Genomic DNA, 16,251 nt, shown 5'->3' with positions numbered 1-16,251 from the left:
TTTCATCACCAGATACAGAAATCCATAAACTGACGGTTCAGCGCCATTGACTCTTTGATCATTTACAGGGCTATTTTTACGTCAATGAAGTGGGAGATTAAACGCTCTCATTTTCAATAGTATTCGAGCTGCCACAACAGTGGGTAAATGAAAGACAATAATAACCTTATTTAAACCTCACCACTTAAGCTTTCTATTCAGTGAAAGTGTAGTCTGTAGTTATCTATATGTGTCCCTTAATTAGACACCAGTGATTTCCGAAAACATTTAGATCCTGTATACAAAGGAACTAAAACACATTGTCAACTCAAGGGCCCTTCTCAGTCTAAAACGTTTTTTTCTCTGCTAGCCATTGAAATAATTACCGAGGGGTAAAATGCTCTGGTGTTTGCCAGAATGATTTTAGCATGCCTGTCACATCTACTTATCTTTAAAAAAACAAAATCATTTAACTTTAACATAGTAACCGGTAATGGGCTAAAATGCATACAATAACACGTAAAATTTAAGATGATCACAATTCTTATTCGGTATTTGGAGAGGAATTAGTCGAAGTTTCTCGCTATGCCAAGTTTAAATTGATAAGGTTCTTTAAGGAAATAAGTGAGTTGCCCTTAGATCTACTGTTTTAAAAAATCGTATAATCGCTGTTTTCGCTAATTCCATCAATTCATTTTGAATACAACCCCAAAGAAATTATTTAGCAGTGTTATTTTATGTTGTATGATTATTAATTATGTTGAATATTTCTATTGGCTTTATAAGCGAGGTAAAAAAAAAAAACACGAAGCCCAAATTACATCAATTTAAACCGCAGCTCACACGGGTATAGCTTTCGTTGGAAATGCCAAAGTAAAGTTTAAAATGCAATAACCGCTGCCCTATAATTATGTTACGTGCAAGGAATGACAGAGGTTGGAAAGAAATAGCGACGATTTGAAGGAAATGGACGGGTTGTGGAGACCCCTGGAGCTTACAGCTTGAATTATAGAAAAGGGGGTCGAGCGCTGATTTTGTACTGGTAGATAACCAACTTTTAACCTGATATGCTTTTCTGATTTGTTTCTCTTACTAACATTGCTAAGTATAAATTCCCAAAAGCCCGTGTATTTTAATGCATTGGCTAATATGTGAGTAAACGTCACATGAAGTGCATACACTCCCAACACTTATTATCCACATACATGTTAATCCTTGCGTTTATCTCCGCACAACTATTTCATTAGTTTCTAATAAAATTTTAAAATCCACTTTATATGAACTTCATAATTCCATAATTGTGGTTCACTTCTTCCTTAAACTTAAAAAAACAGCAATTCTAACACGACGGTTAAACATCTACGATATTACAAGTTAATAACAGTCAGAAAACAAAAGGTTAAATTGATATATAACCATAATTCTTACCTGTTTGGTCATTGAATCGATTAGTCGTACGTAAAGATCCTGTTCTGTTCTAACACCTGAAAAGGGATTTTAAAATGTTAAATTAACATATTGACAATGTTTGAGGAAATGTTACAATTATTGTTTTTAAGCTTTTATATTATTAATAATAAATTCACATGCTAGATGAGCGTGGGAAAAATGATGTGTCTTGCACCCAAGGGTAACTAAGAACAATACACACAAAATTGTATAAATAAAACATTTGTAAAGTATAAATTAAGTTATATAAACAACCGATATTTCACCACGAATTCGATTTGTGGCTGAATAGACAGTATTATAATATATGCTAACAAAAACTTATCTTGCACTACTACAAATAATCGCAGTTAATCATCACGAGTAACTCATGATATCGTAAACAATGAAGCTAAAAACTTTAGATTCTGACTTTTATTTAACTTATTTCCTACCAAAAAATAGTTACTGTTTTTATCAGATACTATAACTTGAAAAATGTGTTTAAATAATACCAAAGGGTAAATCACGTTTCAAAAATTTAAATTTTGGTTTCTGATCTCCAAACAATCCTCAAGTACCGTGGTTCTGAAAGACTGATTATTATATATACAAATACTGAATATTTTCTTAAACATCCATATCACCAGAAAATTAACGATCATATTATGTTGCATTTATTTCATTTACCGTTAGAAACTTAAAAGTTTGCAATCTAGATATTTTGATTCCACTTACCATTGCTGTACAATAACTGCAGTTTGTAATGAATTCCATTGTTAGTTTTTTCACTGTTTGGTTCCTGTAAATAACCAGCATCAATAATTACTTGTAGTGAATCATATATCTTCTTGTGACGAATTTAACTGCTTCAAATACTACAAAAGTAAAATGTGTGTATATCGTATATAAACATACACACTTCATCATACATCAAACAAAATCCTAATGTATATTTTATTTATTCAGATGTTTTATCATGTTTAATTCATTAATCTTAGTCAGTATTTACTGATTTTTCCCGTTTTTTCCCCTTCTGAAAGTCGAGCGCAGTTATTATAAGTCAAACTGCACGTGGTTCCGCCACCTCTAGAGTACCGTTATGGCATTTAGTGTTTATCTCAAAGTGAAAATTATATCTAATCGTTTTGGGTGATAATCCAAAGAAGCGCTTACTTTCTCCTTCTCCACAAAGTCCACAAAAGCTGTCCTTTCGATCTCCACGGGTTGCCCCTGCCTGTCATATAGAGCCAGGACGAAGTGGAAAAAATTGGATTTTCTGAGGTTGGAAGGCGGTTGTTTCTCATAATGTGCCCGTGCCAAACCGACACCGCTGCGGGGAGAAAACAAGAGACCATCTCGGTTAAGTATTAGAGACACTAGAGATAGATGGAGCTGATGAAAACATTGGAGATGGGGAAGCACGTTTGGGAGACAAGAGATTTCTTGATTTGTCACTATAACAGTAATATGATGTAATGAAAGGGAAAAAACCTGAAGAGGAGCATGGGGAGATTGTAATTGATACAGAGTATTGAGGGGATTTAGGGTCGATATGAGAAATACATTAAAAAATCAGATGATTTGGCATACATACCTTTGGGCGGCTGTGTTAGCATCCACTACCCCAGCTGTGTGCATCCACGATCGGACTGGATTCATCCCACTTCCCAGCGGTTCCTCTTTCATTGTCGTCCCACCTCTTGGTATATTTTCCTGAATCCCAAACATTAAAACAGTTTTTGTGCAAAACCAGCTCCTACCAAAGGGATGAGGATTAAGGAAATGTCAAAATATTTTTCCTTGGCGATTGGAAGATAAGAGATGACTTTGCTCTTGTGTGATCAGTAGAAGGAAAACCCAGTTCAAGTCTTGCTTCCTTCTTCAATCTGTCCTGTGTTGGCACGACATAAACAATTTACAGAGAGCACTGTACTTCAGCAGCTAGTTGGAACGTGATCCTTTCGTTGGAGAAGTAGTTGAACTAGCGGGATTTTTGTTTGTTTTTTTTTTTGTTTTAATAATAATAAAAGAAATATTTTGTTGCTTGTGTTTTGGTGATGCTCTCAATGTGGTGTCATCCTACTACAACAGCATCAAAAACCTTCAGGACACTGCTGAATCGACCACTTCTGGCAAGGCGCTCCTGCTCCAAAAGACAAATAAACGAAAAAATGATTACCATGGAGGTGTTCCCGGACACAGGAGAGGTTGATGAGGGGCCTTTAGCGTCTTGCAGAATGGATGGAAGCATACAAAACTCAGCCCTCTATCCCCTAGGAATGGAACCTTTCCCGGGAGCCAAAACTCTAAACCCACGGGAGCAGCACTGTCAGAATATGACGCTCTGTGGGCGTAGCTTTGACCAAATATGGAAGCCTGACAATTCCTGCCTACCAGCGCTGCGCGGCTTGGCGAGTACAGACTAATAGCTGCAACCTGAGAACACCAGCTCTACTTTTTCTTACAATGTGGTGAGATGATTTTTTTTCAAATCAACATCCAATGAAGTTATTATTCACCAACACAAATCCTCAAGGAAAAAAAAAGACATAGCCAATACGAATTTCCCATCTACCAAAAAGTTATGGGACAGGAGCTGAAATGTTATTGTAAATACTTTACGCAGGTATGTGTGAGCATTAATAATCAATGTGAAAAAACAGAATAACATTACGGCAAGAGGCAACATTTTAATCATAGGGCAAAATCAGGGACAGCTCTACATATTCCAAAAGAACATTGACTGAAATAAATAATAAAAACCAATTATAAATAAGGCGTTTAGTTTGAAATTGGTGTAAACTCATAAGTGTAATTACTCATTGTGTGTCACATCTGAAAATTATTGTGAACATTTTATTTTTATGTTTTTAGCCACACAACGTTCGATGCACGTAAAGGCAACACGACACTTTGATAGTGGAGGGATGAACTCCCTCATGTACGGGTATACCCGGTTCAAATATAATATACATAACAAATCAATATTTTAAAAATGATTCTCCATGGTATACGATTGGGTTTTTGGAAATAATTGTCTACATGCAAAATATAAAGAAAAAACGCAAGACAAACATGCGTGACAATAACTACGTTTTTAAAGAAATTCTTGCTTTTCAATTTTTAAATGGATTTGGGTTGTAGATAGAAAAATGAATAATAATAAACAGTAGGTAAAGCATGAAGCACCATAAAAAACTAGGAAGACTCCTGTCTTTGTAAATACAGAGTTGTGGATTAATCTCAATATTAGGTGCTTAAATCCTGTATTTTGATGTTCGTCCATTTCCCCGCTGTCACCGCTAAGTGTGATATACTGTAAAATATTATTTATTAGGCTATTTTAATGTAAGTATTTAATTTATATTAATTTGAAAGTATTTCATGTTTCCCTGGAAGAGGACTCTGGGGATGCACAGAGGCTGTCCTACCATCTTTCCTGTAGAGAAGACCCGGGCCGTCTTTGATAATAAAAAAGGGACTTGGGACAATCATAGCATTGAGTGATGTTTTTTATCCTTTAAGTTAGCGCTTCCTCTTTTTTGTCAATTGGCAGGGTATGCATGTTAATATTTTAATTAATCGGTGAAAATCGAAGTCCGATTTGTGTTATCTGGGGACCCCCTCAGCCCTCTCTACTAAAGGGGGTGGAGGGGAAGGGGGGTGGGTAGTGGGGGGGCGAAAGGAAGAGAAGAGAGATGTGTTAGAAAGCAATCTATTTTGCTGGTGTTGGGGGTTAATGACTATTGCCAAAGATAAGTGAATTATCAAAGCTGTTGCTCTAGCCCGGTCTCAAAATCCATTACATTGCCTGGTCGTCTAATTAAATACGTAAGTATAATAAAATCATATTTTATGACGATTTGAGGGTAATAAGATTAGACTTTAGAAGAGATCGTCACATATTGAAGTTACCAGTGTATTCAGAATTTTAATATTCTTATAGTGGGAAAAAAATAATATTACCGTTTGTAATGCACGCAAATAAACTATTATGTTTCATATTTCATTAAACAGATGGAAGCTTTCTTGTTTAAATAAAATGAAGATAAGAGGACATTTAAAAAAGCGCACTTGGTTAAGTTTTAAAATAAGTTTAAAAGTGTAGATGTAATTGATTTATAATCACTTGAAGAAGTCAAAAACATAGGTAGCACTATATCCATCCATCATTTTAGAGGAAATATATGAATCTATATATGGATTAATTTGGCATCGCATTACAATCTTTTTGTAATGTCAGAGCGAAAACTGCACATTGCTTTATGTCATTTACTGTATCTTTAATACAGATTACACGCGCCAAGGCGATTTAAATCTGATTACCAAATTAGGAGGTTTTAAAACAAATCCTTTTAAAGCTGATACTGTTGACTGGATCGAGAAAAAAGTTCCACAAACCCATCACGTAGGTAACGATCCTGTCCTAAAAAGGAGTTTTAAACCTTATTTGACAACATATGCAGCTGCCCCACTATTTTGGAAGATATTAGGCGAAAATGAATGCAAATCTGTGTTCAGAAGCCATCTGGCCAGAAATAGGGGAATCAGCTGCTCTTCACAACAGGCGCTGAGCCTGAATGTATTTCAGCTCATTTTCTAGGATCATCTGGTCCTGGACCCAAAGCGTGGAAAATACGGTCTTTATTATTCACCAACTTTTACCTTGACTCCACTATACTGTTAGCTACAAGCTAAATTTAAAATGATACCACAACAGGAAGACAGTTCACATCGGTTTATTTCCGCAGAATTTAGATAGCTATCATATTAACTCTTAATTAAAACAAATAAGTACTGCAGTTAAGGCTTATTAATTTATTTAGACTTGATAAAAAAACACTAATCTGTTATCAGTCGCTGCATGTATTTTGTTCTAACTAGGACCTAGCTCTTTTCTTACATGCCGTTAGCCTACAAATATTTTGTGAACACAATGTATATAAATGTGAAGATAAAGAGAGAAACACGTTTTCCACTTTCTGTGATTAAGAAAATATCTTTCATGAAGTAATAGATTAACGAAAAAGAGAAAAAATGAATTTTGTCTTGCTTCACGATTAGGCATGCGTCTATATTTGGTTATAAAGTGCGAAAAGTTATAAAATAATAGCAATAATAATTTGTGAGTAGTTAATTTTTTTATAAAACTAGATTGAAATTCGGTCTGTTACACAAACCACGATGACGAAATGTGGATTTAGTCGCTGCCGGTGATGTATGATCTTATTTTAAGAAGTGTGCTAATAGTAGATGCTGGACAAAAGAGAAACTAGTCATGCAGAAGGTGTGTGGGTTTGAATAAGATTTGCTTGGTGTTGCCAAGACCTCCCGAAGAAACGACCCTCCTCCTTATTGTGTGTGAAGTGTTCCTTTTGTGTGAATTTACGGGGTGAGGCTTCAATGATCCCCCACAAATTTGCATTTAAATAGCGACATCAACCGATTCGCGTGCCACACACCAGTGGGCTCCCAGATGTCAAGGCAAAGTCAGTCAGATGGCCATTGCCCAGCTGTCCTCCTAACATCATACCAGAGCATGAAGAAAGCTTAAAGATACAGTTTAAAATTTTGTTTCTCATATTTTGTTCCTTTTTTACACGGAGGAAAAATAAATAGTCCTAAAGCCACTTAGAAAACGCACATCTTACATTCAATCTACGACTTTTTAAAGACTACTTTCACTTTTCTCATGTAAATACGGAGTCGCACAAAATTCCCGTTTTGGTTAGATGCAATTAAAACAATAGATAATTTGATTTCCAATGATTGCTGGAACACAAGATGAAACAAAACCGTGCGTAGTTTTACAAAATTACACACGTTACAAAGACAACTTTCTACAACTTCGTCTTTACACACAAATAACACTTATTCATTTAAAACACGTCTGCCTTCATGTATATCTCTCCATTTCCGCATAACCTGTCAAGTACAACTGCAAAACCTACTAATGCTGAAGTTCAAGTCCGAATGCAAAATAAACTTATGAACGTCAAATTTGAAAGAACTGAATGAGTTGTAAAACAATTCACATACTAGGAGCTTATACATTTCAAGAATCAAAACGTAGTCTACTCTTACATTCCAAATTTTGCGCTCTTCATGCGTTACTCGAAGGATTTCAAAAAGTGTATCTTCACAAGTTTTCTGTAATTATTATTACTAAAGAACACGCTTTGCGCGCGTTAAATTATTCGAGAGACTTTACATTTTCTTCAAAAGGGTAGAAGAAAACATTAGATAAAACAAGAGTTAAGAAAAAATGCGATTCTGGGAGTTTTGGAAATTGTAGGGAATCAGAGTTGTAGCAGGTCTCTGTAGCCAGGTCTTTCTATTGGTTACCAATCTAGACAGCCCCTTCATGTGTAGTCCAAGGGTGTCAGCCATTGCAAAAAAAGACTGACATCGTACAATTATACAAAAACGCCATTTTGTAATGATACACACGCAAAATAACAGAAGGGCGTTTTATTGGTATTTTGTTGTTATTTAATGGCAACAATTTACTGAAAAAAATGACGTGTATTACACATCAAAATGTCATCTTATTTTAACGTCGCAAGTTCCATTAGACGCTTTTGTCACCACGCTTACATTTTTAAGATGAAACACGGCGTTCAGATTTTCGGATATTTGCAATGTAAATGTTAAAATTTCACATTAAGACAATATGAACTTAGTTTACAGAGACTATTTATTTACCATCTAGTATAGCTATGCTTTCTGTACACTGTTTACTTTCTTTCACCCACTTAAAGCCCCAAATAGCTTCCATTATCTACCATGCAGTTAACATGTTAAAAGTAATATTAAATTTCATTTATGTATTTGAGATAATTTAGCTTACAGTGTTTAAATTATGCAATCGATTTAAACACAGAAGAAAATTATGACACTTAAAATTAACATTTATTAGTATTGTCTTTTGGTTGCAGTTGGTACAACTTTAAAAACAAGTCTTTTGAAAGACTATATTTTTAAAGCCGTCGTAAGGTTTCCCCTCATCAATGGCTTACCGATAATAAATTGCGTTAAGGGTATGATATATTTGAGAAAATATACAAAAAAATACAATTATATCAAGAGGAATATACCGTATGACATTTATAGCAACAGCATATTTTGTGCTATATACACACAATGTAAACACTTAAATATACAGAATGCACATTGGATTTGTATTTCAATACATGTTACAAAGCGCTAAAAATATTAACAAAATCATAAAGTAAAAACTGCAAAATGCAATGATTTTTCAAGGGCTGCAGGCATAACTCGACTTCAATGGAAAGCGCACCTTGAGATGTTATTTTAAGTTTGATGAGCAGCGCCGCCCTCAGGTAGTTTGACAGATTAACACTTGAAACTACAACGTTATAAAAATAATTTTCAGTCAAAAACTTCGTGATATTCTAAGACAAATAAGATGATCCCAGCATTGCTTTCTAATTTTTGTACAGGTTTCTACTGAATTGTAATATATATTATTAACACACAAACCAATTAATACATGTGCACTTGGTAAATGAAGGACTGGACATAGTATTTTTAAAGCGTGAAAAATGCACCTGTTTAATGATCGGCGTTCTGCTTGCTGAAAAATATATAACAAAAAGGCACAAAATTCACAATCACGAGGAAAACATTCATTTTAAAAAACGTAAAGAATAAAAACGTAGAAGTAAACATTTAAACGTAATAACTCACATGCATGGGAAATAGAACAAAATCAAACAACCAAATCTTTGGAGAACATTTCGCGACTATGTTATATAATGTGTATCTTGGCAGACAGATTCGGTAGTAAAGTTGTGCAGTACAAGATATCATTCCCATATCCCCGTATTTATTAGAAGAAAACACCGACATTGTATACACTGGGATCGATCAGATAATTTAAGATATTGTAATTGGCTTTAATTAAACATGCTTCGTTATAATTAACTCTGAAATTTCAGCAACCACTGGGACGCTGTTGTCACATTTGATACTGTCAGTCCAGATGTCCTAATACAATTCAATCTTCTATTAACGTTTAAATATTCATTGGGAACAAACTGAAACTTGCAAGAACACGACGGATATTGAAGAAAAATACAAACCATGAAATAAGACAGGATGTAGACCTGTTGGCTTTTTCTATAATTGTTTATAAATATATTTAACCCATCCAAATGAGCTTTTGCATGGTATTTCTAACCATTTATCTCACAGACCTTAATGAAGCACAGCAGTTAACGTCTTCCTATAGCCTATAAAACGCGATAAACGATAAATCCACGGGAAAATCGTTTTAACCGAAGTTTACTGGAAGATTAGGCACTACCTTTCAATTTCATCTTGTGTTGACTTTACCTTAATACAACTAATATCGTACAATAACCTAAAAGTTCCCAAACAACTAAATAAATGTATGGCATTCCCGAGAGGACTAATCTGGATGAACACATATAAGATACTTTCCTTTTTCACACTTATGTTTTTTGTTCAGTAAAATAATTCTACACGGTATTTTAATTATTCTTATAGTTTGAGTAAAGGCAACAAATGCATAAATATAAAATATTCTTAAGCAAAATAATAGTGGTATTGCAATAAGAAAAACGTTTAAGACTCTGAACGACAATTCATTTACAATATTTTCTTGAATCATTTTTCTGTAAAATCCCACGAAACAAGTGCACCGGCAAGCTGTACTAAAAGACCCGGTCGCCGTATAATTTGCATTTTCATTCGGATATTAAAATGAAGAGAAATCTGCCGGGCGGCGTGGGTGCCCAGAGCGTAGCCCGGGGCGATACTGATATAAAGAGGGAGAAAGAAATGAATAAAGAAACTGAGACCTCTTCCAGACTATTAACATGTAAAATATATAGTGAAATTGAAACTGAAAATAATATGTCTACGTACCATGCTCTTCCTTTTTATTAACGGTCAAAAGTGAAAAAATGACAGATTGTTTACCAAGTTTATTCCGATCATTAAGGTCTTTTAAAGTCTCCCACCTGTTTCAAAAATGAGATATAGATTGTAAGACACACATAGCCTAAGGATACATTTTAGGCTTTCAAACTATTAAATAATTAACTCAATGCACCTAAAGGAAATATTCTTTACATATATTTATAGATATCGTCGAAATTATGACCACTCTATTACACACTTATAAAATCTGCTTTGTTCTATTGAATAATATTGTATAAGAGCCGCGTAATATAATTTCACACACGTTCATATAGCAGTTAAGATTAAAAACCTATCTTCAATGCTTTGCATTAAGGTCCATTATGTCTCAATAAAAGTGGTGTTTGTAGGTATAGTGGTAAACTACGTTTCTTCTTTCATTTGCCTGCTTTTGTGTGGTGATATTGCCCCACCTACAGGAATCACAGAAACCTTCCAGCTGAGGGAAAAATCATTTTACAAGAAACTTGCATTCTGCTGTTCAGTCTGCTTACAGCTTTAAACACAACCATAAAATAAATCCCTGCATTTATATTGTATTTTTCATGGAATGTTGACAATATAATAAACAATATGATTAATAGCGAAAACAAGAAATAACAACAAGAAAGTCGTCATGACTTTTTCATAATCAACCAGTGTATTAGTAATTTAACAGATATGTATTAGGCCTATTACTATAAAACATAAACCACAGTCATATTTGAAAATAAGAAAACTTGGTGTTCACCTAGTGCACATTATACCCTCCATACTGCGTAATTAAGGATTTTAAAATATGATTTATATTTCTGACAGAAAAGATAAATCTACGATTATTCGAAACGGCGCAATTTAAGAGTGCGTATTCAGCACTCTACAGTAAGCGGGTATCACGAAATAAACCGCGTTTTAAAGCATAAAATAATGTTTTTGCGTATTTATCACGTCTGCGAACCATTAAGATTGCCATCACTTTTACATAAATTAATCTATTACCATAATTATGCATATTAAAAACTTTATGCATCCGTATATATATATATCATATATAGCCAGATAACAAATCAACAAAGTCAATTAACACATTTGATTTAATAATGAAAAAAACTGATGTTACTTTTTTTATTTTTGACTATCAAGTAAAACATTACTCATTACAGGTGGGTAGTTTTAATGTAGTGACATTTACAATACTTGTAATATAATTATATTAAAGTACAATATTCTTGTTAATGGAGCATTAAAAGATCGACTGAAACGAGAGACTTACGTCCAAATACTAAGTTGCTTTAAATGGGATATTAAAATTCCGCTTCTTACCTGTTTTATTTCCGATGTCCTATTTGTTAGATAATTTAAAAGAATTGAAAAAATAAAAAATGTACAAAATCAACAAAAAATACGCTTTCCGAATCGTAAATGTAGTGTTTGTTGTAGCGGGGAAAAAGGATTCTGTGATTTGTGTATTTAATACAATACAGTACTTACCTTGTGACAGTGTAAGGAAAGCTCAGCGGAGTACAGGGATGTACAAACAGCGCCATCGCGCAGGCGCTTTCGTAGTTACTCCAGGGGCTAAATGCAATGTAGAAATAGGCTACATGTTTTCGGTTTCTTTTGATAAGAGAAGGTGAACAGGAGCTGCAAGAATTTTGGACAGACTAAGATATTCTGTTTTTAAAACGTGACTTTATTGATTGCGCCATTTAATGAGAACGCCATTAAATTGCTATAAAACCATTTTTATATTTGTACTTTCTGGAGCTTAACATCACCTAGTAACATTGCCCACAGGAGCCTAATGTGCAGTTCCTTTTGTAAATTAAAATAAGCCACTATCAAAATATATTAAATGCAACCATTTCTAGTACTAATTCTGTCACTTTCTTGGTCAGTCCCAGTCCCTTAGTATAGGTTGTACAAAAACATTACACTTCTAATGGATCCAACTGTTGCCAACTGTTCACACAATGTCAATTAATAGTTAAAAAGTTTATTCTTGTATACGCAAGCTTTATGCTCTAAGTTAAGTGTGTTAATGACAGAAAGGGAAGAGATGACAAACATCCCACTGGAAACTACACCCTTGGACCAAGATCAATGTAGATTTAAAAAAAAGATTAGTGCTATACTTAAAATACATCTATTGTTTTAAAAGTTCTTATTTGTATTAACATCATTGACAGGTATACAGTTTTAATTGTATTAACATCCCACCTATAGTCACACAATAAAAATGTTTCCTTTGTAGCTTTCAATACCTTTTAGCTATTTTTCTTTCCTTCTGAATAAGGATAAGCAAAGGCACCATGATAGAAAAGGTCATATCCTCAAAACATACAAAATGTAATGTCAACTCCTGAAGTACTGAAGGTTAAATATTTTAGTGAAAAGTGTCAAGAATATGAGAGAATGTGAGCCATGTTGACTGAAATTGTGACCCACTTCCTTAAGTAACTGTCTTTGTGCCACAACACTGAATTCCCCAGCTCACAGACCTATTGGAAATGGGGTCAAGAGGTGAGAGTTCATGTATCATGTGACCCGGAGTTCAAGTTAAAATGTGGCAGTAGTTTTCACTAGGGACCAAGAAAAACAAAATCACAAGAAAACTTGCTCCATGTTCCCTGAGCCTTGTCAGGCACGCAGAACTGAAGACTTCTATTTGTGGAAATAGAAAAAAAACATCTAGGTTTGAAGGAGGTATATAAATATTATCTGTAGAGCACTGAAACCTCAGTGTATCCCCAGACCTAATTAAAATGTGTTTTCCATACTATAGCAATTATGCCATCTAATGATGCTGGCAGTCATTCATTACCATTGTGCCATGCCAGGAATATGCACAAATTGCTATACTATGGCAAAGATCTGTTATGTTTTTGTTTCATAAATTAACGTAATAAAACTATTGCATTGAGTTTGGAATATTTTCAAGAAAAAAAATGCATGCAATGCACAAAAGATTTGGAATCACAAATGAGTCTACCACTGCAATATGCCAGTTACAATACTTAAAATGTTAAAGTAATGAACTTACTGGTAATTATCAAGGCAAATTTTAGAACAAATGGATGTGACCATATGCTGTATCTATGTAATGCTATTCTACAATTGCCCCCTCTGCTGTGAGAAAGAAACACATTTGAATAAAACAGGAGTAAGCCATTTGCTCTACATTAATTTCAATAAGACTGTCACTGTATATGTACTAGCCTACATGCAGTTGGAGCTTAATCATGCCAATACTGTATATTGAACTTAAGGTAATTTCCTAATTTTACAATGTGGGCAATTTACAAATAACTTTGCTTTGAATCATTCAATTCCATGATAGACATGATTCATGATTACACTATTATCCTTTTCATGTTTCAAATGATGCACTTTGATATATTGTGATAGAATATAACCACAGAACAAACTGAAATGAAAGGGGTCAAGAAGATCTCAGTGGCAAATGAAAACAGAATATCATTTCTCTCTTAAAGGTTTTGATGACTTAAGTGCTTAGGTGTGCTAGTTCTAACGCCCTTAGGGAAATAGAAACTCAGGTGCCCTGAAAAGCTAAATTGTCCCTTTACACTTTTGCTTTGGCCACTGCTTAGAAAGTCTCTCCAACGTCAAGTGCCTTTCAGTTCCACTGTGCTGTTTTGGACAATACATGCAATGAAAAGGTGAACACACTGCTTTACACAAGACAATGACCACTCTGTAGATTATATTGCATTGCACTGAGAGCTGTAAAGATGTAATTTGTGAAAAACTGTTTTATGTGCTTTGATATGTCCCATGTTCCATTCTCATTACAAAGGAATAGCCATACAGATATATTGTCTTCCCTCATTCTATATTCAAAGCAGAGAGTGAAGACTGAACCCAGGTGTGCAAGGTCCCAACTCAGACGACATGTCTGTGTGGCCAGAACAGTCAAAGATCCATTAAAAAGCAACAGGTAAGACCTTATATTAGTGCATGGGAGATTTTGATAACACTCTAATGGGTAGTTTAATGTTGTTGATTTTGGAGATACATTTACAAGTAGAAATATATAGGCTTTGTAAAGGGAACTGTGAAGAAATCTGAATGAAAAAAAGTATACATTGTATGATGAGGAAGATACAAGATAGGAAGTGTTACTTTTCCTTAAACATAAAAAAGCACAATGTAAAAATAAACAATTCAAATTCTGAAAGTCAAAACAATGCTTTTTAGCAATGCATTTGTTAACATTTTGGAATTTGACAGTTTGTGTTTTGAGAGTAAATCTGGTTACATAAACATAGGAAGACAATCAATTTTTAGCTGTGATAGTTTCAAATAATTTCAGTTCCTGTTACCTTTGATATTTACACAACACAGAACAAGACATATTACAATGATCCTTCTTGACATGGGTGTTGTCCCTATAGGGCTTGAAATGAGAATGAAGCAGAGTCTCTGCTGGATTAAGGTAAAGAGTGAAAATACATTTTCAGAATCTGAAGCTCCTAATTCATTTGAAGTTGGAAGTAGAAGACACTGTATTTGACAGAACATTGTAAGAAAAGTACATGAAACTAATTTTTGTTCTTTGTGTTATAAGCATTGGATACACCAATATTTTTCATCAAACCTTTTATTTTTCTAAACTACCCATTTTATAGCCCTGCCTGAAAACGTATGTGTTAAGTCTATGAAAGATGCTTGCATATACTGTACAAGCCTGAGTAATTGTACTTGAAGTGAACACTGTTGCTCCACTGAATAAAATCATATCTACTAACTCTGGATTTCTTTTGTCATAATACATATCGTCCGAGTATTAATTGTAAATTGAATACTGGTGAATAAACTCCAAAACAAAGGAGCACATTTAGTGAGGCAACTAAAAATGAAAATACAAAACTGAAAGCAAACATTTAATAGTCACAACAAGCATTGTAATGCCTCAGGCCTAGGGTTTTCCAAACCAAACAGTACTGAGCTGATGGGTTAGAAACATGAACAGACATAAATGGTAGATTGGCCATTTGGATTTATATTCATTGGGTTGGCTCAATTCCTCTGCAATATTGAGTTCCAAGCTAAATACAATGTCTTTGTTGTCATTATAAATCAATTAGTGAATAGTTTACAGTGATGAAAAAGGCAAGATGGTGTAATTCACTACAGTTTTATTATTATACCACAGAGAAAAGTAGCTATGGAAACAAAACTTAAATAGTCCTCAATAGTTCACTTCATGTTTAAGAACACAAGAGCTTTTTCCTTTGTTGTTGAATATCATTTAGTAAACTCAAATTCTTGGCATTCAGTGCACCACAGTCTCATAGTTTAAATTGGTTTGACAACCACAAATAACTTACACTTTTAAAATTAATTAAGAGAGCACTATTTTTTATCCAATAATAGCATATTAAAGTTACAACAAACCACCATCCATTTCCTCATGATGGTTTCTGGAGCATAAACAAAAACGTTCAATCTGTGAGTTTTGATATTGGTACTTCTTTTAATTTGAGGTGGAATTATTATAACACTACTGTACAAATTCTGGACCACCAAACATCTTTCAAAACTAAATTTGAGTTGCATGCATTGACTTATAAAAGAAAAAAAAACTGTCCCTTAAATTCCTAGAAAATCAATAAAAACCTGGAGAGCAAACGTGAACTGTATGGACAATATTACTAATTTGGAGGTGTGAATCCTCTTTTACTTACATGAAGAATGAGGGGTGATGAGATTTCATGAGAAAACAAGAAAGAAAACACTAAAAATAATCATTGTTATTCTAATGCTGAATAATGTTTGGTGGCTGGGCACCCTTCCTAACAATTCCACATCTGTGTTTAGGAACTACAGTCTCATTTGTAGCCTCTGCCATCTCCTTGGTTATGGTATGTATGA

General features: G+C 34.1%; 1 protein-coding gene across 12 annotated transcripts in view; it reads right to left on the bottom strand.

Moving 5' to 3' along the window:
- ebf3a (EBF transcription factor 3a) overlaps positions 1 to 3,843 on the bottom strand; it is an 89,841-nt gene extending 85,998 nt beyond the window's left edge. For all 12 annotated transcript variants that reach the window (XM_088915729.1, XM_088915737.1, XM_088915731.1 and 9 more), the window contains exons 1-4: positions 3,005 to 3,843; positions 2,584 to 2,740; positions 2,146 to 2,209; positions 1,408 to 1,463 (exon numbers count right to left, since the gene is read on the bottom strand). In XM_088915729.1, coding sequence (XP_088771855.1) covers positions 1,408 to 1,463; positions 2,146 to 2,209; positions 2,584 to 2,740; positions 3,005 to 3,138 — 411 coding nt within the window. In that variant the 5' untranslated portion in view covers positions 3,139 to 3,843. The remainder of the gene's footprint in view (positions 1 to 1,407; positions 1,464 to 2,145; positions 2,210 to 2,583; positions 2,741 to 3,004) is intronic.
- Positions 3,844 to 16,251: the final 12,408 nt, after the last annotated feature.

Source organism: Atractosteus spatula, chromosome 5 (assembly GCF_055471065.1).
Source record: "Atractosteus spatula isolate fAtrSpa1 chromosome 5, fAtrSpa1.hap1, whole genome shotgun sequence".
Taxonomy (NCBI): Eukaryota; Metazoa; Chordata; class Actinopteri; order Semionotiformes; family Lepisosteidae; genus Atractosteus; species Atractosteus spatula.
The sequence above is the reverse complement of the archived record's forward strand: the minus strand, read 5'-3'. Positions and strand labels throughout refer to the sequence as shown.